The sequence below is a fragment of the Tamandua tetradactyla genome, chromosome 11, assembly GCF_023851605.1.
Source record: "Tamandua tetradactyla isolate mTamTet1 chromosome 11, mTamTet1.pri, whole genome shotgun sequence".
Taxonomy (NCBI): Eukaryota; Metazoa; Chordata; class Mammalia; order Pilosa; family Myrmecophagidae; genus Tamandua; species Tamandua tetradactyla.
The window spans coordinates 47,910,338-47,933,499 of record NC_135337.1 but is presented as its reverse complement, the minus strand read 5'-3'; the positions used below and the strand labels follow the sequence as shown (position 1 = coordinate 47,933,499).

The 23,162-nt window shown below is 34.2% G+C and overlaps 1 protein-coding gene across 4 annotated transcripts in view; it reads right to left on the bottom strand.

Annotated features, from left to right (window-relative positions):
- Positions 1–23,162, bottom strand: part of ZZZ3 (zinc finger ZZ-type containing 3) — a 109,098-nt gene that overhangs the window by 15,291 nt on the left and 70,645 nt on the right. For all 4 annotated transcript variants that reach the window (XM_077120570.1, XM_077120569.1, XM_077120568.1 and 1 more), the window contains one exon: positions 726–864. In XM_077120570.1, the coding sequence (XP_076976685.1) occupies positions 726–864 (139 nt within the window). The remainder of the gene's footprint in view (positions 1–725; positions 865–23,162) is intronic.

The following is a 23,162-nucleotide window of genomic DNA, read 5'->3' as shown; positions in this document are numbered from 1 at the left end:
GATAATTCTTAAAGAGCCTAAAGTTGTCATATTATACAAAGTAGGTTTTTTAAAAGCCAAAGACGGTTGCTTTTCATAGTTTTTAAATCTTAACCTTTTTACATGGTACTAATTAATTTTATACCTCTCAAATTTACTGAGCAATTAGTGGGTCATTAATTCAAGATAATTACTATAGCACTAATGTACATCTGATCATCTCTACATTTATATACCAATCGTTATTATAAAAATATGTATCACTTTTTTTAAGGCATTTTTAAAGTAGAATTTATATTTCTTCCTCACAGATTTGGCTACCATAACCTTAAAGACATTTAACAGATTTTCTGGTTTTATTACCATTATTTTCTATCTCAACATGCTGATGATCTATGGTTAAAAGTAACCAGAAACAAAAGTAGTTCATAAATTCTAAAGTATTTTTTTCTTTTAGATTCAAATAATCTTGAAGTTCTGAAAGCAGAAAAAGAAGACATCCTAAACAGTAAAAGATCAGAAAAATGGCTAGCAAATAGGACATCAAACTATTTTCATCTGGGTATATTTTATTGTGTTGGGGTGGGGGTGGGGGGTAGTAGTAGGCTGCCTTTAATGCTATGGTTAATTACAGAAGGGGTAAAAATTAAACTTTTAAAAAGCATATACCCATTAAAAAAAGAAAAAACATATACTCTGTTATTACCAAAATACATCGAAAACTCTTAAAGATGCTCAGTGTATACCTTCTTCTGAAGTTTTTCCACAAATCCAATGGGATTTTTTAGTGCTTCTCTCTGGTGTCTGCCTAAACTTTCAAGGTCTTGAACTGCTTGAGAACGCTGAGCCTCGAGTACAGCAATCGTCTGTAACAGTCTCTGATAACTACAGAGACAAAGAAAAATATCTCACTAAAATTTTCTAGCAACAATAATATATAAAAACTGAATTCAAGCCATATTCTACTAAGTCATACAGTCTTTTTAAAGTTACCTGAAAGAGTTTAGTAAAACATATTACGGGGAATAAATGAGGTGGGTCTTCCTGAGTTACGAAGTACCTAATCAGAAAACATCAGTTAGAGAAAGCAAAGCGTTTTTCTCCCTTAAATTTCTAGTTTTTGAACCTGAAAAAGTACAGATAAAGGAAAGCATCTTGACTTTCCAATAACCAAAGTCATTAAGACAAAGCTAAATTAAAAATCAAAATCATAAAATTTTAGCATGAGGATCACCAAATCCAGGCCCTCTATCAGAATTAAGAATCTGAAGCACATTTTCTTGCCAGAATCAGTCACAGACACTGTCACAAAATTCAGATGATCTCAGATCTCATGATTTCATTTACTATTTATTATACTCCCTATTGTTAAGAAGATTTACTTTTACTTCAAATCCCAGTTTTTTCCTCAGTATTTAAGATAAAGACAAATGTTCAATTCTTAGGTATTGAGCATTAATAAAGAAGGGTCTTAAAGATACATATTTTTTTTTATTTCCCTGCCTGCAAGGGGTCCACTGAGCACAGTTAGCATACAGTTTTACCTACACAAAGCTACTATTTTGTCATTATCCTGAAACCTCATTACAGTACATGCATTATAGATATACTAACATTCTTTTTTGGAGGGGGGGGGAAAGTGCAAATTGTGCTGCCTCTCTCATGTCAAATCAGGTAGATGTTGAATTCCACATATCACTACACACATAGAAAAAGTCACTCCAAGTTCACTTTAAAATAAGTGATTAACTCTGTAAAATATTAGTGAAACACAATTTTTCTATGTGGCTTCAAATAAATTTCATTCTAACTCCCATGAGACTGTAAGCTCCAAAATGGCAGACACACCTGGTTGTTCACTGTTTTGTTCATCTAGCTGGACAGCACAGTTCCCAGCATACTGATGCACAATAAATATTTTTAAATTAATTAACTAATGAATGGACAGATGTTATGTGCAATAAAAAAGTATAATGAATCCTTTAAGTACAGAAGTCAGCAAACTAGCAGCAATTTCTAAGATGAAACAATGCAATTATACTGCATAATTACAGTAAAGTGTTCTCTATCAGAACACTTTCTTAGCCCCTTGCCTATCACATACCTTTTTTTCTCAAGTCCCTTGTTAACTAATCCCTAAAATTTTTAATAAAAGCTAAAGACCAATAACACTGAAGGGTAAGACTCTTCTCAAGCTAAAGATGTTTCCTTTAAAGTAGAATGCTAAATTGGAAAGTGAGCGCTATAAAGTCACTCCTGGATAAGTTACAGAGGTTAAATCCAAACTCACTTTCATTAAGCATCCTTTGGCTCTAAAGTACATAGAATATACAAACTCTGCCTCTGCTGGCTCTGTCTACTAGGCAGGCTCACTCAGACTCAATTTTTTTTTTTTTTTTTTCTTGCATGGGCAGGCACCGAGAATTGAACCCGGGTCTCCAGCATGACAGGCAAGAACTCTGCCTGCTGAGTCACCGTGACCTGCCCCCCCACACACACAAAAATCAGACTCAATTTTAGGGTGATGGTAGTGAGCTGAGTTTTGGAAACTATTCTTGCTACAATACTCTTAACTGCCCTAATTGAAATTCAATTCCAGAACCCCTACCCCAATAACTGAACAACCAAACACTTGTCATGTTATTTCTATATGTTTTAAGCAGGGGTTTGAACACTTCCAGTATCATGATAGAATACCAACTACAAATCTATTAAACTCTTAGCAAAGTGTTGTTTGCATGGTAACAATAAGACACAGTTAAGAATAGAGTTATGAAAAAAACAAGCTGAGACTCTCAAAAACTGGTGCAATCACTTACAAAGGTAGCTGCCCTTTGTTATGTTTGGAACAAATTATTAGGAAGAAGAAAGGCTTCTATTTGAAGGCAACATATTACAACAGTTTTACTATATTTAAATTGTTTCAAAATAAGCCTGACTAAAAAAAAATTCCAACAGAGATGACAAAGTATAATCCCTATTCTACTTCTCTTTTAGATCAAGATAAAATGATCATCAGACTGAAAAGCCTAGGAGAAACACTGGTAAAGATGTCAAGATCGAATACGTGAAATGTCTGTAAGACAATAATGAATTCAAGTTTTCTATTCCAGATCATTTGAATTACATTCTAGAGTATTCATGAGATTTTTCCAGTAACATTTCTATATATATATTCCTGTACAGAAATGAAAGGAATCACAAAAGACAGCAATGACATTTAAAACAACAATATTAAACAAATAAATCTATTTTCAATCCCCATACACCCACCCACCCATCAATAGCCAAGAGCAAGCTACAAAAGCTGGTTCAGACATCAACCCAAAGCAAGATTCAATTGTTCATTAATTGAACAATTATTTACTAAGAGAACAAGGCACTCTCATAAAATTATCAAGATAAATCAGGCACACAGCTAGGTATAACAGGAGAACTACAATGATACCAGAAAGGAAGAAAAGAAAATGAATAGCGGACCGGCTATGTTGTTAGAGCTGGATAATAAGTATATAAGGTTTCATTATACTAGTCTGCCAACTTTAGTGTATGTTTGAAATTCTCTGTAATGAATTTTTTTTTTTTTAAAAAGAACTCCAACTTTGGTCCAATCAATGCAGGGAGTGGGGGAGTACAGGGAACTAGGACAAAGGAAATAACCGTTCCTCTTCCTCCTGTGCTAGTCAGATCACATCTGCTACTGCACTCAGCTCTACTTTGAGAGAAACAAACAGTTGAGATGGATAAGTAATTATAACTACTATATTGTTAAGAATAGTTTCTAACATTTACTGAATGTGTACTATATGCCAGACATTTTTGTATTTTAAGTATAATAACTCAGTTCTCACAATAAACTTATAAGACAAGTAACCTCACTATCCTTATTTTACAGATAAGGAAAGCAAAATACAGCTTAAGTACCTTGCCGAGCTCATACCAGCTAGTTATGGTGGAGCTGAGAAAAAGTAAAAATGTAACTATTTAAGACTCTGTGAATAATCAGACAAAAAAAGAAGGCCTCCAAGAGAATATTATTTCTCTGTATTTAATGAACAGCTATGTGGAAAAGGAAACAGACTTGTTTTGTGAGTTTAAAGTGGGTCAAACCAGGACTAAATTGTGATAAAAGCAAAGAATGAAGAAACACCTCAGTCAAAACTGGTAGAAGACAAATGTTAGTTAGTACCCAATCACTACTGATGTTCATACAGATAGGAAAATCAAGAGGTAAAAATTCTGAAACTCAATTCCAACAAAACATGCTACTTTCACACACAAAAGAAGAGAACATTTTTAAAACTGCACATATTTCTGCATGGCTGCAAGTATGAGGTATAGGTTTGCCTAGATACATAAGAGCCTGACCTCTGGTGTAGTGTCTTGTTTTACAACATTTTCTATGAAAATGACTAATCTATTTCTAAAGTTGAATCGCACACAATGCTAACAGCAAGTTTACCTGTGGCAAAGAATTCTAAATTTTACTTTGGTTTCATGTCTTCAACATAAAATAAAAACAATTTTTATATTATATAACTATATTTGCCTAAAATACACAAATACCCTTCAAGTCTGTATCTAAGTTGTTTTTCACTAACTTTCATCATCCAAATCTTTTTGAATTCTTTATTAAATTCTGTCAATATAAAAACATTTATATGAAAGAGCATATAGATAAAAATCCTGACGTCTGGAAAAGAATACCAAGGAATTAGGAAATTGGAAGTTAATTTCATTTGCCCAGTTTCTAGCCTGGGCAAGTATTACACACACTGTAAACAAAAAAGGAGGAGGAGAAAATGGGGGAGAAAGGGAAAAGAAAAAAGAAGGGATGATTTTATTTTCAAGTGAACCAGAATATTTGTTTCTATAATTTCTATTGAAGAAACAGTAAGATTTGGTAATCTTAAAAAACTAATGAAGAAATATTTTTCAAAATCCAGATTAAGGGACCGCTCCCCAAAAAAAGTGGGCTGGACATTTCACTTAATCTGATACAGATCACTTGTTTTATAAATAAAGTTTAATTAAAATGTAGCTATGCCTATTTGTTTACATACTGTCTAAGGCTGCTTCCTCACTAAAATGATTGAGTAGTTCAAACAGAAAAAACACGACCCACGAAGTTTAAAATATCTTGCCCTTGAATAAAAAGTTTGTGAAGTCTTGCTCTAAATTAAAGGATACTAAAGAGACATGGCAAACAAATGGATTGCATAATCTTTATTGGATCCCAGAAAAAAAATAGCTATAAAGGAAAAATTTAAATATGGATTGTGGATTAAATAATTTAACTATATCAGTGTGAAATTGCTGGTGTGTGATAATGGTATTTAAGGTTCTGAAGGATATTATCTTTGTTTTAGGATATATATATATACTAAAGTACAAGGGTGATGAGCCATTATGCCTACAACTTACTTTCATATAGCTCAGCAAAAAGAAAAGTATTTTAAATGGGGAGCATGAGGAGGAAGAAGGGAACAAGGGAAAGGAAATGAGGAGAGAACAAATGTTACAAAATGTTACTGACAAGTTTAGGTGAACCCAGACACTTCTAAATTATTCTTCTAACTTTTCTAAGTTTTATAATTTTCCTAAGTAAAATGCTGAGTAATAAAGAAACTAGTCATTACACTTTACTACTGGAAAAGAAACCAGAGTCCCCTAGGAACACTGGCTGGAAGAACGTGAAGAAGCAAAGTGACATAAGAATAGAAGTATTAGTCTAGCTACCCTGCAAGAAAAAAAAAGGTATAGAAGAACATATCAGACGACATCCATACGCACATGTGAACATGTACACTTGCACATACTGGTAAGCAGAAACAAACAGGGGAAACAACGACAGAGTATATGTTGGATTTCATTCTCAACAGGACAAAATTATGTAAAGTAGATTGGTTCTCAAGGGTAACAATCTGAACATTTTAAACAATAACAAATTCTAGCCATCCCAGTAATTCATCAGTTTAAAACAATTTTGGGGGAAAATACTGAAAGATTCTATGGGGACTGCAAATTCAATACTTCACAAATGATCTCACTAACTTCCCAAGAAAATCCAGAAGTCATTAGAGGAAAACTACAAAGCCTTTTCTGATATTTTGCATTAAGAAAGAAAATAATAATTCAACTTCTGATAAAACATCTTACTAGACATCAAGATCAACACTGTATTAAAAATTATTAAAAACAAGCGAACAAAAAACCAGATATTTGTTTGTTTTAAAAGTGCAGAAGAACCACCAAAACAGTAAGGCTTTATTAACAGTCGAAACCTCAAAGTGAAGGCATAAATTGGGAGAGTCAAACCAAGCACACTAACTTTGCTTTTGCCTTCTGTGCAAGGTAATTAAACCATGTAAGCTTGAGCTCAATTTTTTGGACTTCACATGGCCAGAGAACAAAAGACAAAGCCACCAGCACATAAAATCTAACAGGAGACTCTCTTCCTGTCAAGTTGGGACTCTACCCCACCTACACTCCCATCCCCAAGGAGAGCTGCCCTAACACTGAGGTAAGAAGTACATAAAAGTCTCAACCCTAAAAATCTGCTTCTTTCTATAAGACAGTCCTTGTTCATTTTTACTGCCCCAAATCAACCTGGTTACCAAGACAAACTCAAAGCATACCTATAGGTTCAAGTGGTCCTAACAGAAGCAAAGGCAACCCTCTCTGGAGAAATACATATTCATCCTAGTCCTCAAAGATAATTTTGTAAATAATTTTTTCAAAGAAAGTAAACAGCTCACATTAAAAAGTTACCAAGTACGAGAGAAAAGAGAAAAAAAAATTTACCAAGCATGATTACCACTGGATGAAGATGGCCCAGGAATCCACTGACTGACGAGTGGAAGGGCAAACTGTGGAGCACACATACAATGAAATATTGTGCAGCTGTAGGAAGGAGTGAAGTCATGCTGTGTGCAACAATGTGAATGAACCTTGAGGAAATTATGTTGAGTAAAATTAGCCAGAAACAAAAGGACAAATGTATGGCCTCATTAATATGAACTAACTTTAATGAGCAAACTCTGAGAGTTAAATTCAAGAGCACAGGTTATCAGGAGACAAAAGAGGGCAGAGACTGGGCAATCGATGCTTAAGGCATATGGACTGTTTAATAAGGTTGACTATAAATGTTCAGAAATGGTTACACAAAACTCTGTGATGGTAGCACAATACTGTAAGTGTAATTAACAAAGTTGAGTGTGAGTTTGATTGAAAGAGAAGGCTAGGGTCGTGCATGTCACCAGAAGGAAAACTAGAGGATAAAAACTGGGACTGTATAACTAAGTGAAATCTATATTGGCAATGATGGTGGTTAATTATATAACAATAAGAAAGTTCTTACATGAAAAACAGAAAACATACATCACTATTACAAGGTATTAATAAAAGGTGGTATATATGGGAAAAATACAATTAATGCAAAGGTCTATAGTTAACTGTAACACTGTAATATTCTCTCATTAACTGTAACAAAGGCACTACACCAAAGCTAAAAGTCAGTAATAGAAGGATACAAGGGGTGTGGGACTTTTTCTTTTTCCAGAAGAAATGAAAATATTCTCATATTGACAGTGGTGATGACTGCATAACTATATGACTATACCAAGAGCCACTGATTGTACACTTAGGATGGATTGTATAGTGTGTGAATAAAACAGCTTAAAAAAAAGGGGCAGGGGGATAAGGGAGTATAACTGAGAAACTAGTCATGGGAGACGTCTGGAATACTGGCAATATTTTATTTCTTAAGCTGGGAAGTGGTTAAATAATTATAAAATCTTTGATTTCAAAATTATACTGTATATACATAGCTCACATACTTTTATATGTATGAGAGATCACTTCTAATTTTTCTGAACTTAAGATTCACATAGAAGTTCTGGGTCAAGTCCCTGATAAATCAGCAACTACCTCCCCTGTGGGATCTTATTCAAGTCATGAAAACTTTCTTTGGTATAAAATGAGAATTGACCAGATAAACTGACCAAAAGTCTTTCTCTAAGTTCAATGTTACAGAATTATAAAATTCTAATTATCTAGGTTTGTTCCACTTGACATTCATTACTATACATTCTTTCTGAATTATAGATTGTTTATATTATATATATAAATACAGCTTAAAGTCACTTTATTCATATAGAATATCTGAGGCCCAGGATTATTAATTCTGCCCAAGTTGTCAAATAACTGTCTTCAGAAAAGAAGAAATTCTAAAAGACCCTACTTCACATTGACTTCACATACATTCAAAGCTTTCATTCAGAGATTACTTCCAAAAGGCAATTACCAGAAATATGATGGCCGTGGTTTATGAAGGGAATGGCTACTCACTAGGTCCATTAGTATACTTCCTGCAGGCAGGATATTTTAGTTATACCTATCACTCTAGTTTCTAAAACTTATGTCTTATTTATTATACTGTGCAATCTTTGAGAGAAAACCCATTTTTCAACTTCTTTAATTCTATCCTATAGCATCATAAAGTTCAAGAGACATAGAAGGTTCCCAATTTGATAAAAACAAACAAAAACTGTAAAAGAAAATGAGCAGAAAAGTAGGATAGATAGATGATTTTTCAGCAGTCAAAAGTACATATAGCCCCAATCCTTTTCAATGCTTAAGACTCAAATGGATACATAAAAGGTATACTTATCAAACTCATGGCTGACATGAAGTTGAGAAAGACAGCAAATACCTTAGGTGGAAAAAAATCAGGATTAAAATAGAATAGGCGGGCGGGCCACGGTGGCTCAGTAGGCAGAGCAGGCAGAGTTCTCACCTGCCATGCCGGAAAGACCCAGGTTTGTTTCCCGGTGCCTGCTCATGCACAAAAAAAATAAATAACAGGCAAATTGAAATATTAAATCAATATTAATGGGATGAAATTTAACTAGGTAATAAAAAGTTTGGCACTGAACCAGAAAAGACAAGTATAGAATGACATGGATAAGTACAGGATGAAAGGCAATAAAATTGTGAAGTGGCTGCTCAAAACATATGTAACACTGGCCTGAACTTGCAAGAACCTAAACAGTTTTGAACTCACTCAAACAGCATGCTCATTATACATACCACTACAGTAAAGGAATTAAGTATAATAAACATACAGCCCTACTCTCAAAACCATTACAATTTAGGTAAAAGGGTGTGCATGTGTGTATTTGTACTTATTTATTTTTTTTGCATGGGCAGACACCAGGAATTGAAGGCAAACATTGGGAACTGAATGTACTTATTTAAATATTGAAAAACTAGAGAGCATACATATTCCTAGTCAAGTCCCAGAATTTTCCAGAAATATATTTGTTAATATACTCTAAGAGAAAAACATATGTAAAATTTGACTGACTATGATACGTTGATAAGCATGATATGAACAAAATGTTCATTACTGGGAGATACAAGCAATGCTTCGAAGTTGAATTCTGAAAAATATGTAGGATTTCAACAGGAAAGGCAGAAGGAGGTTAGGACATTCCAGTATGATTTAAATTGAGAGAACAGTGAGTAGTAGAGTATGGAAAGAATACAAAATGAGGACAAGCTAAAGCCACTAAATGAAATCTTTAAATGACCAGTAAAAAGAGCTGTAGATCTGATATCAAAAGACAGAGGTTCTCATCTAACTCTGATAAGCTGTGGTCACAACCAAATTAATTATTTTATCGTGCCCTCAGTTTTTTTTTTTTTTTTTTTTTTTTTTTTTTTAAAGAGGGAGGAAGGGAAGGAAAGACAGAGAGAAGGAAGGAAGGATGGAAGGAAGGAAGGGAGGAAGAAAGGGAAACATCTTTAAACATTTTCTTGTTTTATTGTATTTTGTTTGTTTGTTTGTTTTTTACATGGGCTGGGGCCGGGAATCGAACCGAGGTCCTCCGGCATGGCAGGCAAGCACTTTGCCCGCTGAGCCACCGCGGCCCGCCTCAGTTTCTTTTTTGACAAATAAGGGAGAGATCACTTTCAACTTCCAGAACCCTGAGGAAGTAGATCTTGAGCATCTCTATTTTTAAAAACTTCTACAGATTATTCTGAAGCACATCCTGGATTAGATGAACCACTCTAACAAATCAGAGAATAACTCCAAGTTTTTACAATGATGATATAGCAAACATTTGCATTTGGAAGGATATTATGGCCACAATGTATAAGATAAACTTCCAGACGAAACTGGAAATGGAAATCACATAGAAAATTGGGTAGATGATTATAAGGTTATATCTGAATATTGTATTTAACAATGAGATGTATCCAGAAATTGTTAACTAGGTAGGGTTTTGAAAAGCACACAAGTTAAAAGTAAAAAATTAACTGGCAGAAGAAATATATTCACCCCATCTTCAAAGTATAATGAGAACCTGCTATAGAGAAAAAGACTTAAAATAAGCTGTTCCAAAGTCAAACTCACATCACTGATTAGACATTCTGGGAGGTATTTGAGGCCCAGTAACAAGAACATTATTCTGTTAAATTAAAACGAACAATGGTATGAGGTATTAAAAAAGGAGTGAACTAGATAATTTCAAATAGATACCACCATTAAAGGATGCTGTAGAAGGGTGTTACATCAGGTAGAATTCTGGGCTGGATTCCATCAAGGTCATTCTAAGACAAAGTTTCTAAAGACACCAGAAAAGACTATTTTAAAAATAAAATTGTTCATGTGGGGCAAGCCACAGTGGCTCAGCAGGCAGAGCTCTCGCCTGCCATGCTGGAGACTCGAGTTTGATTCCCAGTGCCTGCCCATGCAAAAAATAAATAAAAAAAAATAAAAAAATGAAATTGTTCGATTTGAACAATTTGTATGATTTCTTTTTATGGCATTCTGAAAATGGCAAAACTATACTGACAATTAAAAGATCAGTGGTTCCGAGTGGCTTGGGGGATAGGGGAGAGGGTCGATAAGCTGAAGCACAAGGGATTTTTTAGAGCAGTGAAACTACTCTGTATGATACTACAACGGTGAATATATATTGTGCATTTTTCAAAACCCATAAAACTATATAGAACAAAAAATAAACCTTATTGAATACAAATTCTTAAGAAAGTCATCTAGGAGAAGAATCCCAGGAAATGATACAAACCGTGATAAAAGACTATATTATAAATGTATAAAACAACTTGACAAAAGTAAAGGTGGAAAAGGTGCTAACCTAAGTAACTTTGGAAATGGAGTGTGTAAGACAAAAGAAACTGTACATAAGAATTGTACTCTAGTTGACAAAGTTATTTCCCACAGGGGTAAAAGTTAACAATTCTGATACTGATATAAAGAACACATACACATACATATACATACTGGAATTAAACAAACAAACAAATAAACCTGGAGGTTGAGATCCAAATTCGTCACTGTGGGAATTTCCAGATAAGCAAAGGGAGGGGGATAGAATGATCCACGTGGTTAAAGACTAGTTTTGAGTCAGCAGTATGAACTCACGTTTAGGTTAATATAGTACAAATCATTACATCTAAAAATATTTATAAGTATGTCTTTATACATGGGTTATTATGCACACATATATTTACTTGTTCTATGAGTTGAGATATCTAAGTAAAAGAAATGACATGCTAGTAACAACTGGCATACCTAATGCTCAAATTGTGATTTCAAAAACCACCCTCCAATAAAGGCAACCACGAATCCATGGAGAGATGGCTGATTTTAGGACTTTCAGGAACAAAGAAACATGAGCCTGGAGTATCTTGCATTGTCAGAAAATTAAGGAAGAGCTTAAAAAAACAACCAAACAAGCAAACAAAGAGCCAGTGGAAGTTTTTGATGACCAAAGCTCAAGAATTTGAGCAACAAAATAAAGTACTAAAATCTAAAGTGGAAAATAAATGGATGAGTCCATACTGATAAAAATAAACGATTGAATAAACAGGGAAAGAGACAACCTCCTAGACAGAATTCCAAATAATTTATATAGATAACTGCCTTCAAGGAGAGGAGTACAATCCTAACTCCTTAAGTGAGGGCTGTATATAGTGATGTCCTTCCAAAGAATACAATATGGAAAGAAGGAATAAAGAATAAGTCTACAAGGGAGAAAACTGACAAATATTACCTCAGCCAGGTGATCAGGTTAACATGAACAGTAATAATTTATGTTGCTAGTATGTGCCCTTTCTATAAGGTGATGAAAATGGTACTTTACCTCTGTGGCTTTCCTGCCAAAAACCTATAACCTCTGTCTGATCATGAGAAAAACATCAGACAAATTCCAGTACAGGGGCACATCCTATAAAATACCTGATCAGAACTCATCAACAAGGGAAGTTTGAGAAACTACCACAGCCAAGAAAAACCTAAGCAGACATGAAAACTAAATGTAATGTGGTATTCTAGATGGGATCTTGGAATCGAAAACAATCATCAGCTGATGAATGGCTAAACAAAATGTGGTATACACAATATGATGGGAGTACTATTCAATTGTAAAAAGAAATGAAGTCCTGATGAATGTGACAACATGGATGAACCTTGAGGACATTATGTTGAATAAAATAAGCCAAACACCAAAGAAAAAATATTGTATGATCTCAATGTTATGAGCTAATTGTAATATGCAAGCTCATAGGTTAGAATCTAGACTATAAATTACAAGGCGATAGCTTGGGGTTAGAGAATGGGGAGTTGATGCTTAACATAGAGAATTTCTAATTAGGCAGATGGTATTATAAGATTTGGAAATGGATGGTGCTGAGAGAGTAGCACATTACTGTGAATGTAAACAACAGCACTGAATTACATAGGTGAATGTGGTTAAAAGAGGAAACTTTAAGATGTACATATTACTAGAATAAAAATTAAAAGATTAAACATACAACTGTACAGCACAGTGAACCCTATTTTAGATGGTGGACTACAGTTAACAGTATAAGAATATTTTTTCATGGGTTATATTAAATGTATGATACTAATACAAGGTGGTAATATAACGGTATATGGGAAAAATACATATAATGGATGACAGAACTATTTTAATAATCTTTCATAAACTGTAACAAAGATAATTATGTTAAAAAAAACTGTATACTATTTTTTAAAAAGTGCTATCATCAATAGTAGCAAAGGTTCCATAGCAATGTTGGCTGGTGGTGGTTGGGTGGTGCATAGGAATCCTGTATATCATGCATGATTGTTTTATAAACTCACAACTTCTCCAACTGGTAAAAACTAAGGAACTTTTTTCTCAGGGCTCCACTCCTATCAAGATGGCAGACTAAGATGCTTCAGGGTTCCAACCTCTGACAGTGACTTTGAACAACCAGAAAGAACAGACAGAAACACCTTTCTAAAAGCTCCAGAACAGTTAAAGGATTGCAGTAGCAGTAACAGGCTGAGTGCCAAATCAAGAAAAAGGCCTCTTAAGGAGTAGGATCTCTTAGTGCACTGGCTGGCCCATCCCTCATGGCTCAGAACTGGTCCATGCTCCTGGTGTGGATCCCTGGTCCCAGCCCTGGAGGCAGAAGAATAACCTTCAAGCATAACTGGGAGCATGAATGTCTAGCCTAATCTCTCTGATGGTGGCTTGAGGGGACCTGCTGTTCCAGAATTTTCCCTGCATGGTGAAGGAAGCTCATTGAACTTTCCTACAAAACCCTGTCGGAGGGCAATCAAATGGTACTGCCTGGGGCAAGGGACTATTAGTTATAGTATATACAGTGCAGTGCCTGATCATGAGCAGCCTGTTTCCTAGGGAAGGAGAACATTCATATCTATGTAATTTGTGTAAATGGTCAAAGCCCTAAGGCCACACGTGCATGCCCAATACAAGAGGCATGTACAGAAAGAATCAGAGAGACCCTAGACTTTGGCTGGAGCTACTCCTCAAATTAACTATATAGATAAGCTGTGAAAGAGAGCAAGGACTGGGAAAAAGTGCTTTCTTTTTGTCCTTTAATTTTTAATTTTTAGATCCTGATATTCAAGGAAAACTCCAGCACACTAGCTGGATACAAGCTCAAGGAACAGATGACTCAGTCTAAATTCCACTGATAACATGCTATAGCACACTTATAGCAAAATGTCGAGGTTCAACAAAAGACTATAAAACATACAAAAATAGGAAGTGATGGTCCATAAAAAGAAGATTAAAATATTAAAAATCATCAGTGAGGAGGATCAGACTTGGAACATTCCAGAAAAAGACTTTTAAAAAAATGATCCTAAGTATGAGTAAAGAGGTAAAGGAAAACATGAAGACCTAAAAGAAATCAGGAAAATGATAATGGAACATAAAGGAGACTACCAATACTGAGTTGGAAATCATAAAAAGGAACTAAACAGAAATGAAGACCACAGTACCAGAAATATAAAATTCCCTTGAAAGTTTCAATAGCAGATTAGAATTGGCAGAAAAAATCAATGAACTTGAAGTTAAAGAAAATTGAAATCATGCAGTCTCAGGAACAGAAAGAAATAGGAAGAAAAGTGAACAGAATCTGGGACACCAAAAAGCCTACCAATACATGCACTGTGGGAGTCCCAGAAAGAGAAAGAACGAGAGAGAATTAAAAAAAATCATAATAGGTGACAACATCCCAAATTTAACAAAAGACATGAATATATGCATCCAAGATGGACAACAAACTCCAAACAGGATAAACTGAAAGAGAACCACACTGTGCCTTATTATCAGTGTCAAATGCCAAAGATAAAGAATTTTGCAAGTTGCAAGAGAAGCAAAACGTCACATAAAAGGAAGCCTCAATAAGATTAAGTGCTAATTTCTCATTGGAAACCATGGAGGCAAGAAGGCAGTGAGAAGACATTTGAAATCCTGAAAGCAATAAATTTCCAACCAAGAATTCAGTATCCAGAAGATATCTTTCAAAGATGAGGGAGGATTTAAGACATTCCTAGATAAAAAGCTGAGGAACTTCATCACCTCTAGATAAGAAGCTAAAGGGAGTTCTGCAGGTTGAAAGGAGAGGACACTAGTCAATTGCCTGAAGCCACACAAAGAAATAAAGATCTCTAGTAAAGATAAGCACGTGAGTTGATTCCTGTGACACTGAACCCTAGATCCAATCTAATTTATTAATTCAAAGATTTATTAACTAATGTATATTCATTCTAAAATAGCAAAGAAGCAAAGATATCAAAGATGATTGGATATAAAAATCAGACAGGACTAAAGTATTATGACAGGAGAGAGTAATACAAGAGGAAGAACCTGGGGAATGTCCAGTTTAAGGTTCCAAACTTCACACAATACTCATGCTCATGTACCTTCAAATCATACTTCCTTTCCCTCAAATAGTTTGTTTCTTTCAATACCTCCCTGTGATAATATGCTATCATTCTTATCATTAGCATTATTGGGTTCACTGCTTTCCAGTATAATGAACATTTGCAAGTCCCTAATTCTCTAGATCCTTTTCTTTAGGAACAAGTCTTTTTTTTAAATGTCAGTCCAATTATTACAGATCACACAACTCGTCTAAAAGCACCTGAACTTATTTTCAAGACTGCAAGTGAATGCCAGCTGAGCTCTTTAGTTTCTCTACATATGTCATCAGGATCCTATAACCTGTCTTTAAAAACTCCCTCTAAAAACAATAACAACAAAAACTCTCTCTAAATACAAAAACAAAAAATTAATCAGCTATTGGTTAGAAATAGATTTTTACTTGTTAAAATAAGTCTCCAGGGTACATGGGCTGTTCGCCTTCCAGGTGGGAGACAGATTCAATTTCCGGACCATGCATCCCACCCCCCAACCCCTCCCAAAAAGAGTCTCCAATTTTTTTGCACCATACATTTCTACTGGTAAAAAGTAAAATTGTGGGGCATGGTCCTAACATGTATATTTATTTATAAATTCTATTACTGTACTTACTATATACATTATAAGCAATACCAAAAAAAAAAAAAAAAGCCCACACAAATTCTTAAGAATGAGAGAAATATATATAAATAACATTTTCTTCCTACCCCCCAGTGGATAATCTTGAGCACTCCCTACCATGTATACACTCCAATTTCTTTTCTTTCTTTTTATTGTGGTAAAATGCATCTAACAGAAAAGTCACCATCTTAAAATAAACCATTCAGGGGCAGTTAGTACATACACAGTATTATCCACCACTACCCCTCTCTAGTTCCAGAACATCTTCCCATACCTATTAAACACTCCCCAACTCCCTTCCCCCAGTCCCTGGCAACCGCGAAACTGCCTCTATGCATCTGCCTATTTGGAACATTCAATTTAAATAAAATTAATCAATATATAACCTTTCATGTCTGCTTCTTTTTTTAGCATAACGTTTTCAAGACTCATCCATGTTATAATATGTGACAGTAAGTACTTCATTTCTTTTTATGGCTAAATAATATTCCACTGCATGTACATACGACATTTTTTATTTACCCATTCATATGGACGCTTAGGTGATTTCCACCTTTTCGCCATTGAAAACAGTGCTGCAAACAACATTCATGCACCAGTTTTTCAATGAACCATTTTCAGTTCTTTGGGGTTTATATGTAAAAGTGGAATTGCTGATAATTCACACAGAGGAACCATCCAACTATTTTCTAAACTGTTATACTAGATTCGACATTCCCACCAGCATTGTAGGAAGGTTCCTATAAGCCATTTTATAGACAATAAATGGTTAAGAATACAGTTTGATTCAAAACACCAAATGGTCTGTAACGGGCATATTTTGGCAGTCTATTTTCCCCACTAACTTCTTTTCTGGAAGATATGCTTGCTAAAAGAGTATTTTTTTCAACAACCCAACCCTTGACCATTGATAATTTAGCAAGGGATGGATATCTTAATCTGGTTAACCAATACTCAGGTTCTCTTTGGTGAAGAGGCTCTAGATATGAAAGGTCATGTAAGAGTTAGAGCCAGGGTATGTACATTTGATTTGTAAGCCAAAGACATCTGCAAGCTGAAGATATGGAGAAAAGAAGGGGAAGACATATAAACCATTAGTAAACGAAAAAAAAACCTATCTGTACTGCATAAAGACAGAGGTAAAACAGTATAATTCCGAATACTGACAGCATACAATTTAGTGAGACCTGATCATAAAATTGCCTATTGTTTATTTAAAATAAATGCTTCTTTTAAAATCTGACATACTTGGAGAGTGGGTTTAGTAAGAACCAACAAGCTCTTACTAAAACAAGTACTGACTGACAACCTCTTTCTAAATAAAACAAGAAGCGAATACCTTAACTTTGTTAATTTCCTTGTTGATTTAAATAATAAAGAAGTTTCTTGTTACTGGATTTGTGTGGCCTCTCTCTCTCAGCAAACTCACTGCCCTCCCCCCCTTTACATGGGACATGACTTCCAGTAGCGTGGACCTTCCTGGCAACGTGGGACAAAAATCCTGGAATGAGCTGGGACTCAGCACGGAGGGATTTAGAAAACCTTCTCGATCAAAAGGGGGAAGAGTGAAATGAGACAAAATAAAGTGTCAATGGCTAAGAGATTCCAAACAGAGTCGAGAGGTTATCCTGGAGGTAATTCTTATGCATTAAATACATATTACCCTTTTAGTTAAGGTGTAATGGAGAGGCTGGAGAGAACTAGTTGAAAATGTAGAGCTGTGTTCCAGTAGCCACGTTTCTTGAAAATGACTGTATAATGATTTAGCTTTCGTAATGCGACTTTGTGGTTGTGAAAACCTAGTGTCTGATGCTCTTTTTATCTACCTTATCAACAGACGAGTAGAACATATGGATTAAAAATAAATAATGGGGGAACAAATGTTAAAATAAATTTAGTAGATTGAAATGCTAGTGATCAACGAAAGGGAGGGGTGAAAGGTATGGTATGTATGAATTTTTTTTGGTTTTCTTTTTATTTCTTTTTCTGAATTGATGCAAATGTTCTAAGAAATGATCATGATAATGAATATACAACTATGTGATGATTTTGTGAGTTACTGATTATATAACAAGAATGAAATGATCATATGGTATGTTTGTGTTTGTATGTGGTTATGTTTCATTAAAAAAATGATTATGGTGAAGAATACACAGCTATGTCATGATATTGCGAGCCACTGACTGTATACTATTATGGACTGTATGTTTGTGAAGATGTGTTAAGAAAAATATTTTTTAAATTTATATATATATAAACCATGAAAAAAAAAAGAAATACTAGTGGTCAATGAGAGGGGAGAGAAGAGGAAAGGGTAAGGCATGTATGAGGTTTTTTTCCTTTCTTTTGCTAGAGAGATGCAAATGTTCAAAAAGATGATCATGGTGAGGAATACACAACTATGTGATGATATTTTGAGCCACTGATGGTACCATGTCAAGAACGTTTGTATGTTTGTTGTTTATAATAAAAAAAGAAGAAAGAAAAAAAAAACTTGACATACTTGGAATGGGTTTCGGATTCCTACTACCAAGAAGCTCTTACCAGAACAAGTACTGACTGACAATCTCTTTCTAAATAAAACAAGAACTGAATACCTTAACTTTGTTAATTTCCTTGTTGGTTTAAGTAATAAAGAAGTTTCTTGTTACTGGATTTGAATTCGTTCTATATTCCATTTCAAAGGCTTTCACAAGGAATTTTTTAAGGCATCTGTCAGTATTTTCTTTTTTAATCCACATTTTGTATAGTTTTCAAAATAAATCTTTTTTTTTTTTTTTTTTTAAAGATTCCAGGTTTCTTGTGGTAACTGACTTTATAAGCTGGCCCTGTCAGCCTGTTCCTAAAGCTAGATTTGTGTGCTTTCTCTTAAACCCAGCATTCTTGTGTTTTTCCCCTCCTAAAACAGAAAAATGAATGTAACTGTCAATATCATAAAATTGCACAATCACTTCCTAGAAAAATCCTGACCACAAGTCAAATCAAGATTTCACACATTTCTTGTACATCAGAGTTTTAGATTATCCACTCTAAGAAACAAGCTACCGTAGCATCTAAAAAGTTTAATTCCTTATGGTGTTGCAAATAAATAAAAACTTTAAGTAATAGAGACAAACTACTAACTTCTAGTTATAAACTAATATCCCAACAGGCAACACACTTCAAATGTAGTCAAACTACAAAGACAGCCCATAGGCTGTCATTTCACATTAATTCCAAAAAGGCAGAGGGCATTCATTTTTAAATTCTAGCATTTAATGAAAATCTTTAATAGGACAGTAACACATTAACAGGCAAGGACACACATTTTCTTTCAAGTTCTTTGATTCACTAACGATAGCCTCAACCAAATTTTCATTATTCTGTAAACTATCTAAATCCTATTGGCAAAAAACTCTAGTTTCTAAAAATATAGTTAACATAAACTATTCTGGTTTATCAATTTACTTTATACTACAATGATTTCCTCTTAGTGGTCTGGTATTAACAACTGAGCTTACATTTTTTTATATGACCATTTAAAAACATAATTTAACCACCAGAATAGCCCATCCTTGAACACAAGACCCCAATACTTGCCCTTATTCCTAAAATGTGACTTATGTGGCTTATTCATTTTTTCTTTTGAAAATTTATAGCCCATATTTAAAAAAAATTTTTTAAGTAAATCATCACTAATACAAACTCCATAAATTTAGGATCTTAAAAGTCAAATTAACGATGGAAAATTTTTCTACTATGAGAAACATGCTAAATTTTTCTCTGACATATTCAAAAACAGGATTAGGCTTAAATTCTCTCCATTTTTAAAATACATATCTTGTGAAATAAACCATATTTTGTTAATTTTTTCAAAAGAAAATGGACAATTGCTTATGTAATTTTTTTTAAATCTATAAAAGACAAGTTATAGCAGTTTCCTGATCTAGAAAGTGCAGATAATAACAGGACCTACCTCATAGGGCTATTCTAAAATTAATGAGCTAATTAACATATTAGGTGCACAGAACAGAGTGTGATACATGCAAAGTACAGAATAAACAATAGTATCTGATCACAAATTAATCATTTTAAAAATCAGAAGAGAATAAAATAACTTGTAAAGGAAAATATCCCAATACCATACTTAATAGTGCACTTAATATTGTTTTATATAACATTTAAAATTCAATAATTAAGTTTATTTAAATAGTTTCTGAATAGCTACAACATGTCAGGGACTATGGTATATCCTGAAGATCAACCAACTAGAACAACAAAGTCCCCTAAAGAGCTTGAGGTCTGTCGTGTACGTTTATAGGCAAATATAATTTGCAATGATAAAGCATTCAAGGAACAACTCAGTCTTGGGAAGATAAAAATTCCTCAGAGAATATGATATTTAATTGAGATAGCCTTCTCTATGTGCACACAGAAAGGAAGGGAAATGGGTATAAGGATGGACTAGAGCAGGGAGTTAGGTATCTGGGAAGGTCTGGAATGAAAGAATATAATAATCAAGGAACTAAAGATTTAATCTAGTTAGAATATAGGAGAAGAGGCAGACAGCATAGAGAATACTTCAAAATCATGAAATGTTCATTTTAACAGATTTTAGCCTAAGACATTTACTCCTGCAATAATATAGGAATCCATTGGAGGTAGTGGTACAATAACAATTCAGCAAAGAGATGATAATGACCTAGATTTAATAAAAGTGGAAGTGAGAATAACGAAATGTATTTGTATCAACAAGAGTGATGGGGGAGGGCAGTGTAGTGAGGAAGCAGTTTTTCTACATTGGGCAAGTAAAATAAAGTACCAAATCAAGGGAAAAAAAAAAAACTGTTGAATGTCAGATATGGAGTGTGGAGGAGGTAATGGTAAATCCAATTTTAGGTATGTTCCACCGAGTTCACTGTAGGACATCCAAATGGAGACATCTAGTAAAGAGTTTGAAGTTCAAGAAAAGTCTGAGCTAGAGATATACATTTGTAAATCCCTCAGCATATAGATGGCAATTTAAGTCACACGTATCAGTGAGAACATCCAGAAAGAACATGCATATCAGAAGAAAAGTAATAACTAAAGCCTGAGCCAAAAGTAATAGGAAGGGGGCGGGCCACTATGGCTCAGCAGGCAGAGTTCTCACTTGCCATGCCGGAGACCCAGGTTTGATTCCCGGTGCCTGCCCATGATAAAAAAAAAAAAGAAAAGAAAAAAAAAGCAATAGGAAGGGCAGTGAAAGAACAGAATTCAAAATCATGTATATAATACATATAATACAAAATTAAATAATCCCAAATTTGTTTTTAATAGACGAGGATACTGATAACCATAGAAAATAAAGACTGCTACCTAAAACTAGTAACAGAAGAGAGGTGGAGCATTCCTCAAATCTAGTCCAAACAGTCTGCCTTTGCAATTAAAAAATAAAAGAAACTATTAAGATTCTAGGTTTAAAATAAACAGCATTTTAAAAATCAAAACATTATCTAGTTATGACTGATGCCCTCCAAAATCTCACTTTGTAATGCGATGAAACGGTACACGTGTTTCATTTAACTTTGTTATTCATATACATGTGTTTTGAAATGTTTGTTAAGATATTCTAGGTTTCCAACTTAACCTTTTTTCAATCTCAACTCCTAGGGACCCTCATTGCCAATAAACCACTAACATGACCCTTTCCCTCCAAATAAAAGTTTAAACATAAGAAAATAAATCTCATGCCCTTACATTTTTTGCAACCTTTAAAGTATGATGCAAACATACGAAAAATTAAGGGTAAGGATAATGTAGAATAAGCGAAAAATTGTAAAAAAAATTACATTACCAGGGGAAATAAATTTCTGCAAAATACTCCACCTTTAACTTTATTAAATTTTTTTTATCAGAAACAGGATTAAATCAATAGTTATATAAAAAAGAGCAATATGCACCAAGACTGTCTGAAAATAGTATGCAGCAAACTTTAGGAAGAAAAAAAACCTAAAAGTATAAAAAAAAACCTTGTTAAAGTCCAGATTAATTTTTCTTAAGTCTTTTAGGGTTATCATTTCAAATCTGGTAATCATTTTTGTATATCTTCTTGCCACACTTTCTTTTCCCCATCCTTAAGAAATTTCTCTGAACCAATTGTCTAGTTTTTACCTCTGCTAACTACAGCAACACTTCATCAGCACAACTAAAATAATTTCAAGTCTCTTTTATCTCCATTCTTAATTAAAACTCCTATTAGTCCATTTTCTCTGACTTTAGCTCCTTAAAGAAAGAGGTTGCTTAAATCAACTGCTGAAGTGTAAGTAAAATCTAACTCTCATTGACACAGGAGTGTCAACAAAAAATAATTTATAAATGATCAAACTGTAGGCTCGAGGTGAGTATCATAAGAAGGAAATATACCCACTGCATACTAAAAATATATCAAAGACTTCTGTTTCCAGTCATGACACCAAAATGACCCTCCTGCCATAATGAATAGAAAACTGGAGAAAATTCAGAAACTATTATTTTCAGACACTAGACAACATGCAGTACAGGATTGTAATCCGTGAGAGAGGACAAACAAATTATGTAAATCCTTTGAGAACCCTGACTTTCTACATGGAAGTTCTATCAGCATTATGGCTCAGGGAAAGATCATGCTGAGCACAGAAAGAAAACAGAGTTTGGTGAAGCTGAGGCAGCTGGAATTTGTGGGACAGAGCACCAAAGAGAAGCAGCAAAACAGTAAAAGAACTCCAGAAATCTGCATCAAGATCCCTTGATTGCTTGGCTGAATACTAAATTACATGTCATGGATACTCCACCAGACCTAGGCAAACATCTATCAAGGAGCTATATACAAAACAACTACCAGTATCCTCACAGGTGAGAGTCGCGTTTCAACTAGTCAAAGTAGACCCCCTTAAACATTCACCACCAGAAATGCCGTACCTTAGAAGTAAAGCTAAATTAGATCAAGAGTATAGGCTACTCTAGATTCCCCTAACAAAGCTAAAAGCACAAGCATAAGAGAATCAAGCTTATTCCAAAGAAAATTTAATTGCCTCAGAACAACTTTCAATACTTTTTTTTAAAAAAAAGACAACAAGATTCAGACACTATGAAACATATTTGCAAAGTCTACCATCCAATAAAAAATTATGACATGAAAATTAAATCATAGCACATCCCAGAGACATCTGCTGAGAGAATCCTCAACAAATTACTCAATCTTCTCTATAGGGAAATCTTTCAAATTTCCCCTATACCAAAATCATAGATCAAGGAGAGAAACGGGAGCTTTCAATAATAATATAAAAGAACTAGAGTTAAATAGACTCCACT